Consider the following 22,193-nt stretch of genomic DNA (forward strand, 5'->3'; position numbering starts at 1 on the left):
GCAGCAGTTGTAGCATTTCTCTGTGCGGAATGCAAAAAAGTCTGGAAAGCAGTTTGGATACTGAATCAGAGTATTTTGACCATGCATGCAGAAGTCTGGAGAGAAATTGATGCAGTATGGGGCCAGAACCAATGAAAAAGCCCCATGCAGAAAATACCTCATTCACCTCTTAAAAATTTTGGGGGGATGGTCAGAAATTTTAGCACCCTATGACGGAATGTAATTTGCAGAGAGGTTTCCACCACGCAGCGCTCAGAAGGTTGGATGGGGAGGAGCTGACAGTGGCCTGAAATAAGAACCGGATTGGCCAGCTTCCCCTTGATTGGCTGGTCAGAACTCCGCCTTCAGAATGCCAGGGTTCCTGACAGGATTTTACAGTTCAGTTGGGATTTGAAGAGAGTATGAAGGGACCCAGACAACTTTCCTTAGGGTTGCTAGAAAAGAGCATGCCTCCCAAAATACTATATTTTGTTGCTAAGGATCATGGAAGTTTGTTTTTTACTAGTTCATATTCTGGGAGGGGAGGGGAAGATGCACGTTTTATGGTGACTGAAGAGAGCTGAACAGTCTGCTTTCATATACTACTAAAACCCAACAGTTTCTTCTATAATTATTCCAGTTTTTGTTAGTAGTGAGGCTTTTAAATAACCACTTGCTTATAAAGTTGCTTTTGTAAATAAAAAGGATGTTTATTCTTGCTTCTATCCTTAAGGATTTTTATGTGCCACAAATGACTAAGAATGTGTGGGCAGATGGGCTAGTAACAAGTATTACGGGCTAGTAAAAATGGTTGTGGGCTTGATTGCAGCTGAGCATCCATCTCTTATTAAAATTATTTCCAGAGCACGTTTTGTACACAAGATGGTGTTTCAGACAAATGCTCCAAAGTTCAAACAGCTATGCTTAAGTGCCTATTCACATTTCTAGAAAATTGCTTGCCTTTTCTGTGCGCATGTACTGAACAGCAAGACAGAAAGAGTCCCTTAAGGCGAAGAAAGCAGTTCTTTACAAGCACAGTCTGCATTCACTCTTTGCTGTCACTCATTTGGTTGTTCTGAGAACCACTTCATAACTGGCACTCTGTCATATAGAAATCATTCTACACTGCCAGTTATAACAGAAATATACTAGAAAGTCAGCCATGTTAGGTCGCTGGAGCCAAAACAGATTTATTGGGACGTAAGTTGTGGACTAGAACCCGCTTTCCCAGACAAAGGGGGAAAGAAGACTAGCTATCATTTTAGAACTGATACATTCACTTCCCCATCACAGACAGCTACTCCTTTCGTTACCTTCCCTTGTCCCTTTCTGGTTTTCTCTGAGAACTAGAAAGAGCCAGAATAATGTTGTGACTCCACTTTCTTTCATTCCGTTAATATATTCACTGTGCATTTTTGTCAAGAATTTAACCAATTCTGACACTGTGTATTAGAGAGAGGGGAGGACAAGTCATCCCCACTAGTGTGGGGAGGGCGGACTATAAACTGAATAAATTAAATTAAATTTTAAAGAAGAAAATATAAAGTTTTCCCTTGCAGAATGCCCCTTTTTCTGTTTATCTCTTGCTGCCACTTTATCAGGAACAACCAGAAGTCTGATCATTTCACAGCACAAAATGGTATCATCCATTGACAGACTACCCTCTCCCTCCACTGTTGCTATACAACACTAATCACATCAGAAACTCCCATAATTTATCCAGGCAGGCATCCAATTGAAACTAGGAACATTGTAATTAAAAGTTGAGAGATGAAAGCCATGTATATCACCTGCTGTCACAATTAACTCCACTACTTCAGTTTATTTATTATAGGAAAAAAACCCTTTTAAAACACTGTGAAACCCAGATTAAAAAGTGAAGTTTAACATGCCTTCCTTGATCCAAATTATTGGAAAGTTTGTCACCTCTGTAAATTACTTTCTTATACCAACAGTGTTAAATCTTTATGAGTATATTATTCAGAAGAGTATGTCTTACTTTTGCACTGTTGACTCATGATGTAAGAACAAAATTGCCTAATCCTTACATCCAGGGAAGATATGCGCTGGTATTAGAAAGCTGTTCCCCTTGATGCTTTCTAGACTGCAAGGAATCATACCCTGTTAAAGATGACCTGGAAATGAAAGAAACAATCAGATGAGCAAAGTGAAAGGTATTACTTGTCCAAACAGGAGCCTGTATTTCTTATCTCTCTTTCCTTCTTCCATCCTGACTTTCTATACTATACTATATTCACCCTTTCTGGGAATAATGCTTGTCTAAGATCTCCGGATGATAGGAAGATTGCTGGACAGGAAATTCCACATAGATTAAAGGATGAAGTAATAAAGTCGTGATGCAATCACAGCTAATGGTAATAGCAGGTGTTTGCTCAAGAGAAGGTCCCTCCCAATCCTGGAGATGTAGGACACCAAAGAAAAGACACAAGAACTGGTTTGTGATCTGTGAAAAGCTATTCCTACCAGACAAAAAAACAGAGACAGCTGAGCATTAGATGAGGTAATTCTATTTTTTAAAGTATTCCTTCTCAAAAAAGAAGGGGGTGGAGGAACTGCTGGGCTTTTCATGCAGTGCCATTGCAGATTTATGTTGCAACAGAGCAACCAAAGCCTACATTCAGAGCAACAACTCAGCAAAAAGAAAGCAAGGGTATCCAAAAAGAATAAGGGCAATTGTTAAACATAATTATTTCTTGGGTTTTGTGTTGTTGTTTTTAAATCAGGATTGGGGTGACAATCTTAACTAGTTACCATGTAGGAATCACCATGATAAGCATATAATCAATTGGTAAGCTGGTTGTTGGTATTGTCCTACCAAGGGATAAGGAGAATTGGGTAAGATTATCTGTAAACTGTATCCCTTACCATAACATTTTCAGCACCTGCCAGTCATGTGTACATTTGTGAGGACTATGAGCCAGTTAAAGATTTTAAAATGTTTCCTATTGTGAATTTTAACTAGTTACCAACTGCACTGAAATATTGCAAAACCTCAATGAAGGTGCTTCTCTTAATTTGTAATTAAACTTACTATATATTGCTAGATAAAAAAACATGTTTAATCTTTTCTTTCCAAATTGGGGATGTAGAATGTTTTCCACTATATATATTTTAACCAGTTCAAAACCCACCAGTATAGTAGATAAATAGTGTGTTAGGTTTTCATACAAAGTGGAAGTGAAAGACCTTTTATTTCTTTTTTTAAAAATCACACAATGCAGACAGAATAAGCTAGAATGTACCAATACATCCCATGATCTGGATAGCTCAGCCTGATCTCATCAGATTTTTGAAGCTTAACAGGGTCAGTTTTGGTTAGTAATTGGATGCAAAACCTCCAATGAAGACCAGGATTGCAGAGGCAGGCAATGGCAAACCACCTCTGTTAGTCTCTTGCCATGAAACCCCCACCAGGGTTCACCATAAGTCAGCTATGACTTGGGGCACTTTCCACCACCACCTACAATATATACATAGAGCTCGGTCTATCAAAATTCCCAACCCTCTATACAGTCTTCTTCCATGTCATGCCCCCCAATCCCAAACTTGGTATAATTTGTGTGTGGGCATGGGTGATGTACGAACAGACATCTCCACATGCCTCAGAGACTTGCTGTTCCTCTTTTTCCAGACTGCATTCTTGCCATTTAAACAGGATATTCCCATTTCTAGGGCGAACTCTAGCTCAGATATTACTGGTTACACTGCTAGTGTAGTGTTGGTGTATTCTGCTTAGGATTGCTCTGAAAATCACTTGGAAATAGGGTTGCCAGCTCCAAGTTGGGAAATTCCTGGAGATCTGGGGGGTGAAACCTGTAGAAAGTGGAGTTTGGGGAGGGAAAAGGACCTTGGCATGGCATAATTCCAGAGTCCACACACACACACCCGCCCAAAGTAGCCATTTTCTCCAAGTGAACTGATCTCTGTGGTCTGGAGACCAGTTGTAATGCCAGGAGATCTCCAGCCACTACCTGGAGGCTGGCAACCCTACTTGGAAATAAAGTTTCAGATAGGTAGCCAGCTATGTTGGTCTGCGGTACAGCAGCAGGTAGAGTTACCAGCTTCAAGTTGGAAAATTCCTGGAGATTGGGGTGTGTGTGGAAACCTGGAAAAACCTGGAGAAAGGGTTTGTGGAGAAGAAAGGCCTTGGCATGGCATAATTCCATAGAGTCCACCCCCCAAAGTAGCCATTTTCTCCAGGTGAACTGATCTCTGCGGCCTGGAGACCTGTTGTAATTCCTGGAGCTCTCCAGCCACTACCTGGAGGCTGACTAAAGAACAGCAGGGATATAAAGTGCAGTCAAAAACAGGGATATCCCCTAGTGTTTTTCCTTTACTACCTGGAGGCTAGCAACCCTAGCAGCAGGATTTGAGTCCAGTAGCACCTCAGAGACCAACAAGATTTTCAGCGTATAAGCTCCCTTCTGCAAATCTTGGAAATAAATGCCACTGAAATGAATGGAGATGGTTTCAAAGGAAGTAACAGCGGGAACCTAAGCGACTGCCAGCTTTACCCAACGCAGGTTTATTCAGAATCCTACTCAGGGCTATTCAATCAGCCTTACACCCAGGCGACTGCCTGTCCGAAAGACTTCCAGCGACGCGTTCCTACCGCCATCTAGCAATATATTTATTTTTATCGTGTCAATCAACGCAGCAAACCCGCCAGGATTGGCTTCGCGCTGGAGGCGGGCATAGCCCGGCCTGCGCGGCCCCTTAGCGGCTGCTTAGTTCCGGAAGCGGCGCTGGGGTTGTGCGTCGGCTGCTGTGCTGGCCTGAGTGCTTGGCAGGAGGCGGCATGAGCCCCGCCTGGCGGCAAGGTAAGAGAGCGTGGGAATCGGCCTCTCCGCCTATAGGGCTAGCGGGGCCGGGAGAGCCGTCGCCCCTTTCCGAGGGATGATCGGGGGACGGGGCGCCTGTGTGCTCGTAGCGCTCGCCTCGGCGGCAGTCATGCTTTGGCTGCGCTATGGAAAAGGTACGCGCGCCGCCCTCCGTGGCTTGCTTGGGCGGGTGGCCTGAGTCTCAGAGGGAGGGCGGTGCCTTTGCAGCCACAAGCCAGACAGGTAGTTTTGCTTTCTTTGATAATTCTTTTGAATTATCTCTTGCATGAAAAGACAAGAAATGGAGCCTCGTACCTTTTTGTTTACTTGCTTTACGGGCGACTAACCTAAAATGGATTCCATAGACAAAACATAAGAGCGTGAAGCTGATTAAACTGTTTTTTTTTTAAATAAAGCTTGCAGAGAGCGGGGAGAGTGTGTGGGCTGGGCGTTCTTGCTGGCTATTGCGAGCAGATTGAGGTAGACGAGTTGATTTTAATGGATGGGATATATTGTTTTAGGTACATAGTATTATGTAGTCTAGGAGCCGGGCTCAAATACATGCATATATTCCAATTAGAGGGTTTTTAAAAGTACTGTAGGCTTCTCTGTGTATTGCCAAGTCGTGGGTTTTGTTGATCTCCGGAAGAATTTAAACAATGAATGAGGTCAGAATTGTAGGTTCTTATCCACAGATTGCATCTCTGGATTCCGAGACGAAACCTGACTAGTCTAAGGTAGCAGGTCCTAAGCAGGTCTTCTCAGAATCTAACTCTTCTATTCAGGGGGGGCTTACTCCCAGGAAAATTTTAAGCGGGTTGCAGTAGAATAGCCGTTTTGGGTCCAATGGTACCTTAGAGACTAACAAGACGTTCAGAGCATAAGCTTTCAAGAGTCAGAGCTCCCTTCTTCAGACAACTGATAGAATGCCACTGCAAATATCATGAAGTCATCAGGCAACAGACGTTTGGATTAAAAGGCTAGCTTGCATGGCTGTCTCTACAAGATCGTTGTCCTTGAACGTGCGACGTCGCTTCTCTAAAAACTAGATCTATTGGTTGCCTGTGTACAGATGTTGCGGCTGGCCGGGTGGAACCCGGTGATTTCTTATGCTGCGGCGGGCACCTGGTATGCGGCTGGGGTTAAATAACAAGCAACTGCACTTGTTGAGAGGCGCTAGGGTTAGATTTCAGGAGTGCCGGTGGAAGGGATGATTTTACTTGGCACCTGTATAAAAAGCAACCGAGTGCGCGCGTCAACCAGGGTGTCTTTCAAAATGCTGGTGTTTCCCTTTGGGAGGAGGGAAGTACGACCCATTCTTGCCTTGTGCCAGTTGTTACTTGAGTGAAGAGAGATGGGTCTGGGCCCTCGCCGGCGGCTGCTGGTGTTTTCTCCGGTGGGGCTGGAGAGCGCTCCTGGGGTGGACTGGGTGGCTTCCTAGGCGCCCTGAGCGCGTTTCTTAAGTCGGGTGAGGGAGGACAGGCAGAAAAAAAAGCTTGCGCCGGGATAAACTCTGTTCAGTCTTCTAAGGGGCCGCTGGGCGCCTGCTTTATTTTGTTGCAGCAAGCTAAGCACGGCGTTATTATCCGGCATGAGCGATACGGACCGCACTGCTCCTCCTGTACGGGAGTTCTGGCTGCGAGGAGCCTGGCCGATGGACGAGCCTTGGCTGAGGCGCCCTTCCTCCTCCCCAGAGCCCAGGCCCGTTCGAAACGCCCTGCTGGTTGTCGTTCGCGTGGCACGCCACATTCACACGCGCACCCGGGCGAGGGCTTTGTGCGCCAGCTCCGCTGGCCGGGAGGAGGAGGAGGAGGAGGAAGGGGGGGCGAGCGCCATGAGCGTCGAGGGCCAGGAGGCCGGGCCGGTGTTGCGCCGCTTCTCCGAGGCGCGGGCTGCGTGAGAAGATGAAGCAGGAGCGGGGCTCGGCCTCCTCCACGCCGCGCTGACGGGGAGGAAGGCCTGGCGCCCGCTGGCCGGCGAGGTCTCGTTTGTGCGCGTGGCCGGGGGCGAGGCTTGCACCTGAGGCGAGGGAACGGCCGCCGGCCCGCGGGGAGCGCGTGAGGGATGCGGCGCTGGCCGAGCTCCCCCTGTGCCGCCGCCGCCTCGCGAGGGACGCGGCGGCCGAGAGGGGAGGGACTGTGAGGGGACTCGAGGGGCGCGGCGGGCGCTAATCCGCCCCCGCCGCTGCCCGCCTTCTCCCCATTGATCCTCCCGCCCACCGCCTTCGTCGTCCCCTCGCCCGGCGGCGGGCGCGGCCATTGCGGGCCCCGTCCTGTCCCGTCGCGGCGGGCGGGCGGGCGGGAGGATGATCACCAACACGCGGGGCTTCCTGTGGTCGGACCTGGAGACGCGGGCGCTGCTGGAGATCTGGGGGGAGGCCGACGTGCAGAGCGCGCTGGACGGCAACTTTCGCAACAGCCATGTGTACCGGGACGTGGCCTGCCGCCTGGCCGAGCTGGGCTTCGAGCGCACCCCGGAGCAGTGCCGCATCCGCATCAAGGGCCTCAAGCGCCAGTACTACCAGGCCCGCGAGGGGCTCAAGAAGAACGGCCATGCCCGCAAGATCTGCAAGTATTACGACGAGATGGACCGCATCCTCGGCTGCAGGCAGGCCGGCGGGGGAGCCGGCGGCGACGGACACGGCGTGCCCGAGCGGCCTCTCGCCCCCGGCCCGGCGGCGGATGGCAGCCGCCGGCCCGCCGCCCTCGCCGCGCCCCCTTCGGCCGGGCCCGGCGACCCGCGCGACGGCCATGAGGAGGAGCCGGACGAAGAGGACGAGGACGAGGAGGGCGGCGAGCTGGGCTCCCCCCGGCCGGACAGCTTCCACCGCGGCTCCGGGGAATGCTCCTCGTTCGTCCAGCACCCCATCAAAGTGGAGTGCCCCTCCTTCGCCATCCCGCTGCCCGCCGCTGAGGGTGAGTCCAAAAACGGGGGGGGGAGGGGTCGGCTAACCTCTTTTTTTCTTCCTTCAAAGGCATTATCTCTCCCCCACCCCCCAAAAAACAAGCGCTCTAATCTTTTGATTTTTTTTCACCTTGGGAACTATCTGTATAAAATCTCACCCACCACAAATTTTTAAAAACATTTTGTCTTAAGGTGCTTCTGAAAGAAGGAGGGGATCTTGGCTCTATTGCAAAAGCCTTATTCCCACCCACCCCCACTCTCTTCCTGTCTAGACAGAGGATGGAAATCCCTTCTCATATTTTTAATTGTGCTCAATACAGAGGAAAAACAATCTCATCCTGTTAAAGAGATTGTGGTGTCCCTTTCCATCCCTTTATGTGAAGCAGAGTTGCCCTTAATATTGCCCAATGTGCTTTGACTGTGACCTTCGTTCTGATATCCATTCTCATGACACCAGATTATAGTTGTTCTGTAAATACAGCTTTCTTGTTTTCAATATGCAATATACCAATAACGTATTAACTGTTAGCACATTTAAAGCCTGGCTTTTGTGTGGTTGTCACAACAGCACACTTCATACCAGTCCATGGTGTGCAGCCACTAATCTCTCATTTATTTTACTCCTATAGTTAGAGGAAATCCATGTACACATGCATGTAAACCTCTCATGTTTATGTACATAAATACTGGTTTTCACGTTCATTTAGAAGTGTTTGCTTATTGAGGTGTCGTGTTAAAGAACCATGCATTATATCTGCATGTGTGATAAACTGCAAAATGAGGAATTCTTATCTTTTTGTGGTGGCAGAATTGTTGTATAGCAAGTCTACTACATATTTGATAAATTTGCAAACATCATTTCTTAATTAGGATAGCTATACCCCACTTTTCTTCCCAGTGCGGACCTAAAACAGCTCCTATTCTCGGTTCCATTTTATTCACCCCCAGACTCTGTGGGATAGGGTTGGGCTGAGAGTATGTGATTGGCTCTTCCGTGTTTCATGGAAGAGTGAGGATTCAAACCAATGTCTCCTAAGTTCTAGTATGACATTCTAACCATTACGCCACACTGTCCCTCCAGTCTTCTCTCTTAAGGAGAGCATTTTTCTTAGCCCAACTGTAAGAAGAAATTCTTACTTCAGCTGTGTGCATGCAAATATACAATTTGTTGTCTGCATTTTTAAACATGCAACATGACAGTAGAAATCCATTCCTATCAGGTAAAAACTTCATCCTTGATGTTGATAAATCTGCAGACTTTTTCCCACACATTTTTCTGGGTGTGGGGGAAAGTTTTTTGGAGAACAAAATAATTTCCTTTACGTGTTCTTTTCTGATTTGTAGAGATAACTTTTTTTTATTTGATAAGTACAGAAATGTTCATGCATTCTGTATATATCGGGATTTGAAAGCTAACTCTTACCTTACCTTTGACATACACTTCAAAAAGCTTACTTTTTTTGCATAAATAACTTCAAAGAGGACATGTTTACATTTGAATCCCTTTGTAATTCAGATTTGGAAGCAGGAGATTAGTTTGTTGAACTAGGTAATAGCTTGCAATACACGAATGAAACTGAGGTGTTAAAACATTTTAAAAGATCAAATTAACATAGGTTCTTTTCTTTTTCGGTGTGCGCTGCTTGAAAAAAAAATCCATTATATGATTTATTAAGAATCCTTAATTTGCCTTTTTCTATTTTTAACCACATCCGTCCACAGTAATCATAAATATGTAGTTAGACTAGGATCAGGGAGCCCTGGGTTTGAATCCCGGCTCTGCCAAGGAAGCTTGCTGGGTGACCTTGGAGTAGTCACACCTTCTCAGCCTCACCTACCTCACAGAGTTTTTGGGAGAATGATGCTTTGAGCCCTTGGGGAGAAAAGCAGGATATTAAAATAAGGAAATACATTAACTTTGAAAACATTAAATTGCACAGTTCAAACTAACAAGTGCTTACCTGTGATTGATTATTTATTAGTGGACACTTAGACTCTGTTACCTGTTTCAGAAAGAAATGTGGAATAGAAATGACATAAGTAAATAAACTGTTTTAACTTATTTTTAAAACCACTCAAGCATGGTAAAACCATTGGTAAAACCAATCCAACAATTTAAAGCCATTAGTCTATTGAGGTCCCGTATCCAGCAGTGTGCTGGGTTTAAGTATGCATTCCTGAAGGTGGATGACCAGGACAGGGGAGGGATTCAGCTGATGTACTACCCACCCAGCTGCCCAGCTATCTGTCTTCTGAGCTTGCTGAGCCGGTCTCAGTCATGTTGGTGGAGACCCCTAGACTGGTGGTCCTGAGAGACTTCAACATCCATGCCAAGACCAAACTGTCAGGAGTAACTTAGGATTTCATGGTCTCCATGATGACCATAGGTCTGTCCCAAGTAATTACTGGCCACACACTACTATACTGATTGGAAATGCGATCTGAAGGTGGAGTTAAAGTTTACTCCTTTGTCATGGTCAGATCATTTCCTGATTGAGTTTAGGCTCACTGCTTCCTCTTCCCTTTGCAGGGGTGGTGGTCCCATTAAGGCGCCTGATGGATCCCACTGGCTTCCGGTCTGCGCTCAAGGATTTCCCCACCTCCACTAGTGACGATTCTGTCAATGCCCCGGCTGCTCTCATGGAAATGGCCCAGGCTGTTGACACAATCACCCCTAATCACCCTCTCCTGCTGGACAGAGCCAAGCAGACTCCATGGTTTACAGGGAAACTGATGGCAGTGGAACAGAAGGGGGACGATGTCTAGGGCGTGGCTGGTGGAAAACTCGGAGCAAGTCCCAATTGACCACAACATAGAGCCTATTAGAGCCTATTCTGTGGTGCTGGTGGCAGGGAAAAGGCAATATTTTTCTGCCACCATTGCGTCTACATGTAATTATCCAGCTGAGTTGTTTTGTGGGTTCAGGGGCTTGAAAATCATTGCCCCATGGAATTAGATTTTGACCACACAACAGCTTGCTGTGATTAATTTGCTGCTTTGCAGACAAAATTGCCAGGATCTGTTCTGAGTTAGATACCAGCATACATACAGGGTCATATAATATACCTCTGGCTTGTCCAATTTATATGGATACCTTTTGGCTTATAGAGCCCAAGGATGTGGACGAGATCCTTGCATAGGTGAGGCTGACTACCTGCATTCTTGACCATTGCCCTTCCTGGCTGATAAAGGCCGCCAGAAGGGGACTGGCTGAGTGGGTAAGAGGAGTGATAAATACTTCCTTGAGAATAGGAATTGTACCACCTTTGCTTAAGGAGGCAGTAATTTGGCCTATGTTGAAAAAACCCTCCCTTAGCCCTACTATATTGGAGAACTTTCAGCTGGTCTCCAATCTTCTATTCTTGAGCAAGTTGTTAGAGGTGGTAGTTGCTTCTTAGCTCCAGGGGTTCTTGGAAGAGACTTATTTTTGGATCCATTTCCATCTGGCTTCACGATGGGATTTGGAACAGAGACTGCATTGGTTGCTTTGGTTGATGACCTCTACTGATACCTAGATGGGAAGTGTGACCCTGCTAGTCCTGCAGGATCTCTCAGTAGCCTTTAGTATCATCGACCATGGTATCCTTCTGAGTCGTCTCTCAACCCTGGGACGAAGGAGCACTGTATTATGGTGGTTTGAGTCCTATCAGAGTGACTGGTATCAGAAGGAGTTACTGGGGGATCCCATGGAGGACCCTGTGGAGTTACTGGGGGACCTCACGGCCAACGACCTATGGACTCCTACAGGGCTCGATTTTATTCCCCATGTTATTTACTATTTACATGAAGCCACTGGGAGAGGCCAACTGGAGGTTTGGGCTGCAGTGTCACCAATATGTGGATGATACTCAGCTCTTACCTTTCTTTTCCATCCAGTTCCAAGGATACTGTTGATGTTCAGAACTGGTACTTGGAGTCAGTAATGGGCTGGATGAGGATGAACAAGCTGAAACTTAATCCTGACAAGACAGATTCTCTGGACTAGTGCGATTTCCCCTGTCTTGGATGGGGTTACGCTCCCCTTGAAAAGTCAGGTTCACTGCTTCGGAATACTGCTTGACACAGCAGTCACCTTGGAAAGCTAGGTGGCTGCAGCAGCTCATAGTGTGTTTGCCCAGCTTCAGCTGGTGCATCAGCTGCTCCCATTCCCAGTTCAGTCAGATGTAGCCACAGTGATCCATGTCTTATATCTCAACTCGACTGTTGCCATGGGTTCTTCTTGGGGCTACTCTTCAGGACGGTTTGGAAGCTGCAGCTAGTGCAGATTGATTCAGCGAGACTGCTGGTCGGGACCAGCTATTAAGAACATGTGACCTTGATATTACAGCAGCTGCACTGGCTACCAGTCCACTCTTGAGCCCAATTCAAGATGTCGGTTCTATATCTCCCTAGGGAGGTGTGCCTGGCCCCTTCACTCTCTAGCTTCAGGAGACATTTATTTAGAACAGGTTTTTTTAATGTGTTTTAACTGTGTTTTAACTTTGTTTTTTAACTGCTTTTTTGATATTTTACATTGTAAGCCACTTTGAGCACCTTTGGAGGAAAGGCGGCTAATAAATGTTTGAAATAAACAAATAAACAAATAGGGAAAAAAATAACGTTTACTTTTGTTTTAGGTTTTAAACAAATTAATGCCCACACCAATGCATCGCCCTTACTATCTCAGGCTAAAAGATCAAAAAAACGCCATGCAAATTTAACCTTGGACAAAATGATGGAAAAGTTTCTGCAACAAAGTATGGATACCGAAGAGAAGTTCTACAAATACGAAGAACAGCGGCTTAAAATTGAAGACAAGCGGCGAGAAGCTGAGCATGCTAGAGAGCTTCAAATGTTGCAGATGTTGGGACAGATGTTAGCAGGGATTTCGTCCACAGTATCTCAAAGGGCACAGTGTCTATCAAGCAGTCCTTCTCGGAGATCAAATCACCGATCATATGGAGATAATTTTAACTATAATTCTATGACAGCAGCACTGTCTCCACCCATAGGTACTTCATTCTATTGCATAAATGATACCTGAATCTGGTAGTTAATATGTCTTCTCATTGGTGGTGAATTCTTTAAAAAAAATAAATGGAACTGTTGGCTAGTGGTGTGGTCTGAAGTGTCTTTAAATGATCCAGAATATCTTGTTGTATTAGGCTAAACTCAAACGATAAAAGCCTGAGTAGATGTGGCATTTCTTGAAAGTCATGCCATTATAGATCATGGCAACGGTGTTTGTATAGCTCTGTTTTTTAAGTATTTGTAGAAGTGTATCTCAGTAGTTATTGTGATCGTGGAGGCTTTAAAAAGTGAGTTCTGTTCACCTGGGGAATAAAATTCATATGGCTTGATATTTAGCATTTTATAGGAGTGTCGGGATTAATAATTGGCATAGTGAATTTATATAATGTTTTTAAATCCTGTTTCTCACCCACCCACCCCTTCCTGGAAGTTAGATGTCCATTTTGTAAAATCAGTCATTACTAAATTAATTTTAGGCTGACTGTAATGTCTAACGTTCTGCAAATTTGATCCTCATGAATCTAACCCTAGGCAAGTTTGTTGCTGTCTCCTGCCTTAGGCCCTTGGGAGAATTCTCTCTCAATTAATCTGCTCCACTGATGGGCTACGAAATCTTCCTTTTTGAGGGCTTGTCACTTCTGAAGCTGCAATTACATCACTTCGTGCTCTATAAAAGAGCATTCTAATACTTTCACCTGAGCCCTGCTGAAATATGACCCTAAGGCTGCCTTTAGGTAGCAGTAGGTATCCTATCAGATTAGTAATAGTAGTAGTAGGTGGCTTCAGTAATACAAATGAGTTAAAGTGCCTTATCCCCAGAGAATCCTTTCTACATCCAGTCCATCTGCTTCTCACAAAATGGCACTGGAGAAAGGGGTTGCACTAAATTAGGGGAAAATCTCCCCTACTTCCTTCTTCTGCCAGAAGACTCCTCAACATCAGCTGAGCTGGGGAAAGGAGAAGACAAGAATGTTTCTGTGAGTGTTTGTAGAATAGATGCCAAATTGTGTTTATGCATAGGCTTCATATACCAGATTGTTTGCTGAGGTAGATGGCTGGCTGCCTTTGGTTCTTTACTCACTATTGCTGGGAAAGCATTTTTTTAAAGAGGGGGAGAAAATCCATCTTCCTTACGATTAACTTCTTTTTGTGACTGTGACAGAGTGATTAAGGTGTTAATAGGTCAATAATCTATATTAAGCAATCTTGTCTGTGTGCCCTTTATTCTGTTTTTGTGCCTTTAATTAAATTCTTGGTTCACTGGAGTTTGCTGTTAAACCTTCAATAGCTGGCATTAATCTGATTTCATAATCACTTTATACTGAGAATTGTTAACACTTCGTAGTAATTTATTCAGGTATCTGAGATTATGCCGTAGTTATAAAAACTGGTAGTTTAGGAAAAATCATAAGGAAAACAATAATTGTTTGGAAAATATATTTATGGTTCAGCACAGTAATTTATCTAAAAGAAATGAGGAGCAGTGCTTGTGGTGCTAATTATTTTTTCCTGTCTGTGCTCTCCTAAACTACAGATGCTTGTGCCTAAAGCCTCTTAATCTTTCCCATCCTGTTTGTTTAGGTATCTTCATTGTTTTTATGGTGTGAAGTAATATAGACAATATATGACAACAACAAATATAGTGTCCAGCATAGAACTGAGGGCCCTAATTGGAGTCTTGTCCATTTTAGTTGATACTGTTTTGAAAATGAGCAAGTTTTTAGTTCCCCACAATTGTACAGAAGAATCTGAATGTACAGCTATTGACATTAAGAGTGTGAAGGAGTCCAGAACAGATTTCAGCACCCAGCATGATTTCTGTCCCTGTTCACTCTTTGTCTGCCCTGAGAACTTACCCTCCCTTTTTGGTTGTCTAACAAAAATAAAGTGCAGCTGGATTAAGTCATGCTTTGAGGTGTCCATAACTATATTCTGTTTCTGTTCTAGATAGGTTGTGTATGTAAGCTCAGTTGCAGAGAATGGCTATTACAAGAGGGCTTCTATTTCAGATGATGAGCTAGAATTATTGACCTGTGAGAATCTATCTCAGTATATATTAGTCTGTCACTGATGTGGTTGTACTGAGAATGAAGTAAAAATGTTTTTGTTGATAATGCAACTATTAGGCTGTCTTGTTCAATATACTCTCAGAGGTTTTTTTTCCCTCTGGGAAATTAGTGCTGCTTGTAAAATGTATTTGATTTTGACAACTAAGCAGAATTTGAATTTTAAAAAGTAGGTAGCATATATTCTCATTTGAAATGTGGTGCTGGAGGAGAGTTTTGCAGATACCATGGACAGCCAAAAAGACAAATAAGCGGGTTCTCGATCAAATCAAGCCCGAATTCTTCCTAGAAGCTAAAATGACAAAATTGAGGCTATCATACTTTAGTCACATTATGAGAAGACAAGACTGTCTGGAAAAGTCAATGCTAGGAAAAATGGAAAGCAGTAGGAAAAGAGGAAGACCTAAATGAGATGGTTTAACTCAGTAAAAGAAGCCACAACCCTTGAGTTTGCAAGATCTGAGCAGGTCTGTTAATGATAGGACATTTTAGAGGTCTTTCATTCATAGGGTTGCCATGGGTCAGAGGCAACTTGACAGCATATAACACACATATATACTTAAAGAGAAACACTAAGGAAGAAGAACAGTTTGATAGCTATTGTGTACTATGAATTTTCTGTTGGAATTATAATAACCAAAGCTCTCTGATGGCAGTTTAAGATGGAAAAATAATACCACTTTTTTGCTGCCTGTCTTGAATTTATTCAATTTTTGAGGTCCTTTCCTTGAAACCTCATGTCCAGAACACTAATTTATTAAAACTATTGACATGTTTTATTCTAATATGTGTCCCAGCAACATTAATCTTTTTTCTGATTTGCAGTTTGAGACTTAAGTGGTTAAGACCCCAGTCCATGTTTCTTACCAGTCCACGTTTCTCCTGCCCAGTGCTTTGTTCCCAGTTGTGGGAGTTGGTTGCATCCTGGTATAAAAGTTGCCTTGCAGCAGATAAAGAGAGGGGTATTTATAGTGTGGAGTTCATCACAAGATGGCTTTTAGACTAGGGATGAGGCACCACTGTTCATCCTTACTTGTCTTCCTTTCTTTTGTACATTGCCTATTTGACAATGCCAGTAGAGAAGATGGGCGGCGGGGGGGAGTGTGAGAGAGAATCAGTGTGACAGTTCCAATACTACTGCTAACATGGGAAGTGAAAGTACAAAAATCCTAGTTAGTGCTACTGCTCACATTTTCCTGTCTGGTTATCCCGTGTAATACTATATGGAATGCTTCCAAATTGCATTAAAGGAGTGGGGAGGAGATTGAGGTACTGTGTCAAACTCAGCACTTGCAATCTATAAAGGACGGTCATGCAAACTCCCTAATCCGTTGCTGATATTTGTCAGCTACAACAGCTAGCAGGGACTACCAACAGAATTAGTATGAATGATATAATCTAAGTGTAGGGGTATTCCTAAGGAAATTGTATTTCTCTAGGTTTTCTTCTCGGATATTTCTGGTGCTTCCAGAAGCACGTGGCTAGTTTAGGAAAACAGAAAGTTGATGCCTGGATGTGCAGGCTCCCAGCATACTGTGTTTGTAAAACTACACAAATGCTTTCTCACCTGTGTTTACTTGGTGGTTGATTTGTATTGATTATGGCCTAATGAAACCAGCAAAGATAAATGCACATTCTTTGTTTTATTAGTAGCAAGCAAGATTGCTTGCAGTGCTTAAAATTAGGAATGTGCCTACAATGTAGGATTTTAAAGAATATGAATAAGAATTGTTGATACTTAAAATTTCTTGGTAGTATGAGTTCATGTTCACGAGTTCATGCAGTTATCTTGAATATTATGAAAAGTTTGTATGTGTAATGTAATCATACTTTTATTTCTTTTTCAGTAATAGAGAGATCATTTTCGGTGCACAAAACACATTCTATAAAGGATATGGAGAATATATTTCAGTTGGTGAGAAATGTTATTCCTCCTCTAACTGCCAAAAAACATAAAGGCCAAGATGGACGAATAGGGATTGTTGGAGGATGCCAAGAGTAAGTTAAAGGGAAATCACTCTTGCAAGTAAATGTTCAGACCATTTTAGGCCACATCCCTTTCTCCATCTTTATTAGTTATTGGTGACACCATAACAGTTTAGAAGGTGAAAAGCTGTCCCTAATTTTTACAAAGTTTTTCTACGGGTGTCCAGTTGAGTGTCTTTTGACAATCCACATGTGCTGGTTTCTGTTTAAAGACATTAATTACTAGCATCATGTGAGTTTATTCAAAACCTAGCTAAGCATAACAGTTCATACTCAGTCATCTACATTACTCAGCTTCCCAACTGATTGATTAAGAATAAGTCCAGGGCTTTGTAAATTTTGAGACCAAATGTGGACAATATGTGAGTCCTAGGAGAAGAGTAAGTTGCCGTGCCTTTAGAATTCTAGTAGAATATTCTTCTGTTTCAACTGGTAGAGGTTATTCAGGAGAGGGTTACTCTTCTTACTGCTTTAGAGGACTGTGCAGATGACTTCTGACTTGTCCAGTGGGAGGACTCCCTCCCTGTCACTCCTGCCTGCTTCAGAGCAAACCAGTGGAACTTTTACAGGGTTCCATTTCTGTGAATATTTTTGTCTTGCTAATCTGTCTGAGTCTTATGAGGGAGCTCCTGCTATCTGTGCTGCACTGAGGATAGTTCTTACTGCAAAAAAGAGCAGAAGGAGCATCAGGGCTGGTTCCCAGACAAGGAAGTACAGCCTTCTCTTCCTTGGCGCCCAGCTGAAAAGGAGGCTGCTTAGAATTCTAACTCATAGCACAAGCACAAACTATACTACGCCAGTTTGTACCAAGCTGTTGCTCTCCATCAAAACATGAGGGCTGGGCAGGTGTATTTATGTGGTAGCGGACAGTTGCTCGCCTTTATATCTAAAGCTGGAGTTATAGAGCTCCTTGCTTAGCAGGATCCAACAAGCTTGAGAATCTAAGCTTTATTATCCTTTGAAAAACAAAGCCCTGGTCCTCAGAAAGCCAGTTTGGTGTAGCGGTTAAGAGCTCGGGACTCTAATCTGGAGAGCCGGGTTTGATTCCCCACTCCTCCACTTGAAGCCAGCTGGGTGACCTTGGGTCAGTCACAAGCTTCTAGCTCTCTCAGCCCCACCCACCTCACAGGGTGTTTTGTTGTGGGGATAATAATGACGTGCTTTGTAAACCGCTCTGAGTGGGCATTAAGTTGTCCTGAAGGGCGATATATAAATCAAATACCATTATTCTTATTATTAAAATGCTTCAGTGTTTGATCTTAAATGTTGCCCAAATCCTTACTGCCCAACAAATTTACCAATACTAATTTATGCCAGTGTAGCACAGGGAATGGAATTGAAATCTAAAGGTCTGCAGGTCTTACCCTGTGCCCTTTATATAGAGAAGACTATTATTGCATAATACTGAGAGGGAGCTTATTCTGTTGTGTATTTCTTTATTCTTTAACTTGCTTCATACGTCTAAAAAGCTTGGCCAGACTGAAAGTGCATCTTTGATTTAACAGCTTGATAGGTGGTGCCTCAGAGAGGTCACATTCAAGTTCTGTATCAGTGGATTAAATACAGTAACACTCATGCCAGTAACGAATAGAAAACAAAATTTTACCCCACTTAGCTATCTCTTTTCATTGCAGTTCCCAAAACACCGCAGAGTTTTCACCTTAGCTCGTTTTAACGCCCTTCCATCCGCTGTCTTGGAGGGGAGATATGCTCATATTCCATATGCAAATCGCCTATGCCCTTGTCAATCCGGGCAGGTAGAGACAATAGAGCATGTCCTTTTATACTGTAAGTTCTATCAGGAGATCTGAACCAAGTATATCTTACCAGTTATTATTGCCTACCCAGGCAGACCAAGTCAGTCTTATTCTGCCCTCCTTTTAACTGATTCCTGTAAAGAAATTACTGCTAAGGTCGCAAGGTTCTGTGCTTTGGCTAGTGTAATCAGACAGAACACTATTACTTTTACTAGAAATACAGTAACACTCATGTTTGTTGCAAGTTAACTGCAGTTTTGATGGCTGTTTCATACAACCAAGTAATTTCTTGCTTCTTTTTGTGGATAAATTCTTATGTGTATAAAATATCTGTCAGTGGAAACAAGCTCAAGAAATAACAGTATATCACTTGGCAACTATTCTGTCACCTGATTATATTATAATAGACCTTAACAGTCTATCCTGCTAGATTTAACATTCTATTATGACTGGATCATTATTAATATCTAAATTTTAAAGTAGATATGTAATTAACAGAAGGAAAAATAATTTTTTAATTAGTCTTTTAATTAGTCTTCATCCTGGTTTATATGCTAAGTTGATGATACCAAAGTAGATGTGCTTCTTAAGCTAAGCCTTTTCATTTGCAGGTACACAGGGGCACCATATTTTGCTGCAATTTCAGCTCTCAAAGTGGTATGTGATTTCCTAACTTTGCATGGGGTGTATGTTCAAATACTTGGATCCCTGCACTCTGAGATAAGCCTACATAAGCCCACAGAAAATGGCACTATGCACTGGATCATTAGCATTAGGCATACTATAGTCTAATATTAAATATGTTTAAGACACGATACAATGAATCAGTCTTGAATATTCTGATAGAAATTGATGGTGCCTTATTTAAGATGGCTAATTGCCATTTTGATAGTAAATTGCTATTATAACCCTGTGCACTGTTCAGTCTTTGAAAATGATTTTACCATGGTTTTAACCAGGGCTTTTTTTCTGGGAAAAGAGGTGGTGGAACTCAGTGGGTTGCCCTCGGAGAAAATGGTCACATGGCTGGTGGCCCCACCCCCTGATCTCCAGACAGAAGGGAGTTTAGATTGCCCTCTGCACCGCTCGGCAGTGCAGCGGGCAATCTAAACTCCCCTCTGTCTGGAGATCAGGGTGTGGGGCCACCAGCCATTTTCAAGAGGTTCCAGAACTCCGTTCCACTGTGTTCCAGCTGAAAAAAAGCCCTGGTTTTAACTCATGAAAGCTCTTATTGAAATTGTTCTTTAAGATGCCACCAGAGGTTTGTTTCTTTTTCTGCAACAGAATTAACCTGGCTACCCTTCTAATCACCATGGATTGCATGTTAAATTGACTTTCTAGAGTGCAGAAATTATCACTAGTTAAATGTTAAAATTTAAAAGAAAATGATGAAATAGAAAACAAACCTACTTGCTAATTCAGTATTTCAGTTGATGTATAACATCATTTAAATATTGTTCTGTTTCGGAACTGATGAGTGACCATAGCATGTATGTTGATGTTTCAGGCATATTTATGTCTTGCAGGTTGCCAAACACTACAACAGCATTTACTCCAGCAATAACATAGTTTTGTGTTCTTGGCATTGCAAACTCAGTGAGGAGTGCACTACTCCAGTTCATGTTGTGGATGTTAGCATCTTCGAGATGAAGTTCTAAAGTTACTGTTGGAGTAAACCTCTGCTGTTTTGAGAGGGTAGGTACAAATACAGCCTAAGAACGTATTTATACTCTTCTAACCCTATAAACACCCTGACCTGGATTGCCCAGGCAACCCCGATCTCATCAGATCTCGGGAATTAAACAAGGTCAGTGTTGATTAGTAATTGGATGAGAGACCTCCAAAGAAGACCAGGATGGCAAACCACTTCTATTAGACCCTTGCCATGAAAACCCCAGCAGGGGTCGCCATAAGTCAGCCATGTCTTGATGGCACTCGCCACCACCAACCCTATAAACATTTGTTTTAGTGAAGTCATTAGATGTGTTTCCAAGAAAATGTATATAGGATTGGATATCAGTGGGGAAAGCAGACCTGTGGAGTAGATTCGTTGTGTCAGGTGGTAGCATAAAGCTAAAAGGCGAGAAACTGACTTGGATGTTTAGTTTGAAATGAATAATTTTTTCTTGATGGTTTAGCGCTAGTACTAATGAATGATTCTATGTTAAATTTCTTAGGGTGCAGACCTATCCCACGTATTTTGTACCAAAGATGCAGCAACTGTAATAAAGTCTTACAGCCCAGAGCTAATTGTTCATCCAGTTCTGTAAGTAACTTCCTTGTATTTTGCTTTCTTCTTAAAACATTTTGCTTTACAGGCTTGAGCAGGGTAAACTTAAAGCTGAAGCTCAAGAGAAATGATCTGGAACTGAACCCCAGTCCTTATGTTTATTCTAGCACTCTATGTTCTCTTAACTCAAGGCTATTACACACAATCAAAAGACAATCTCTTTCTGGACCCTGGCGGATGGCTGTAGCGTACCTGGCATTTTCAGCATTTACTGTGATGGTTCTGTCATACTTACCATAATTTCATTCTTCTTTAGTTATAGCAGCTGAAATCTCTGCTGCTGCAGCTCATGCCAAGTATAGAATTATCAAGATTTTGGTTTTTTCCATCAATCACTCTTGAATTTATTTTATTTACTTCATCTATACCTTGCCCTTCTCCCCAGTGGGGTCCCAAAACATCTTACATTGTTTTCCTCTCCTTCACTTTATCCTCACAACAATTCTGTGAAGTAGCGTATGAGTAGCCTAAGATCACCCAGCAACTTTCCATGGCAGAATAGGCACTTGAATCTAGGTCTCCCAGATCCTAATCCAACATTAACCACTACATCAGTGAAACTCCTTAATTGTTTTAGATTAAGCGGTAGACAGTGGCAGCTGCTGCCTTCCAAAATTGGTGGTGCTCAAAGCTTCAGCTCAGCTTGTTATCTTCCAACTTATGTGTCCAGATTGGTTGAATAATTCCTTACTACAATTCAAGGGGGAAAAAACCCAAACACAATAAAGGTTATGCTAAAAAAAAACAACAGTGAGATTTAGAAAGGACACTTCCACTAGCAACCTGTCGACTTATGCCCTGTATATGTGTGCCTTCATGCCATGTATAAACGTGAGCTCCATGTTGGCAAACTTTAAGGCAGGTATTGGTCACTCTAACTCCTATTTTAAATATGGGAACAAGAATGAAAGGAAGGAAAAATGCTGTCTGGAAGTAAAATGGAAAATATGGGGTCTAAAGAATAGATTGGAACTTGATCCAAAAAAAAGCTTGAAAAATACATGGTGATTCGTTTTTTCCTTTCTTTTTAGAAGAAAAAAAAGCACTAACCTCTTACCACAATATGAACATTAGGGTAATACTTCCTCTTAATTTCTGGGGTCTACCTTCATTATTCCCTTCTTTCTCTCAGCTCTGTGCTGATGCATCATATTCCACACATTGGAATGAACTGATATTTACCCACTTTGTTCTTAGAGGAACACCCTTGCAGTGCATATCGTGAGAGGTAATCTGTTTTTTCTGGGCCGTAAGCAGACAAATGTCATCTTCGTGTGGTATCATAATTTCTTTGTTTGGGGTTTTTTTTTTGGTAGGATGGATACTTTGGGTGAGTGGCATCCACCATTGCTAACTGGAA

General features: G+C 43.2%; 1 protein-coding gene across 5 annotated transcripts in view; it reads left to right on the forward strand.

The window, feature by feature from the left end:
- The first annotated feature begins 2,417 nt into the window (after positions 1–2,417).
- The window catches only part of NAXD (NAD(P)HX dehydratase), a 34,919-nt gene continuing 15,143 nt past the window's right edge, over positions 2,418–22,193 (forward strand). The window contains exons 1-5 of one of the 5 annotated variants that reach the window (XM_054975109.1): positions 4,769–4,820; positions 12,341–12,715; positions 16,648–16,798; positions 19,155–19,200; positions 20,721–20,809. In XM_054975109.1, coding sequence (XP_054831084.1) covers positions 4,799–4,820; positions 12,341–12,715; positions 16,648–16,798; positions 19,155–19,200; positions 20,721–20,809 — 683 coding nt within the window. In that variant the 5' untranslated portion in view covers positions 4,769–4,798. The other 4 variants (XM_054975107.1, XM_054975112.1, XM_054975111.1 and 1 more) reach the window with 4 other exon arrangements.

The sequence above is a fragment of the Eublepharis macularius genome, chromosome 3, assembly GCF_028583425.1.
Source record: "Eublepharis macularius isolate TG4126 chromosome 3, MPM_Emac_v1.0, whole genome shotgun sequence".
Classification (NCBI taxonomy): Eukaryota; Metazoa; Chordata; class Lepidosauria; order Squamata; family Eublepharidae; genus Eublepharis; species Eublepharis macularius.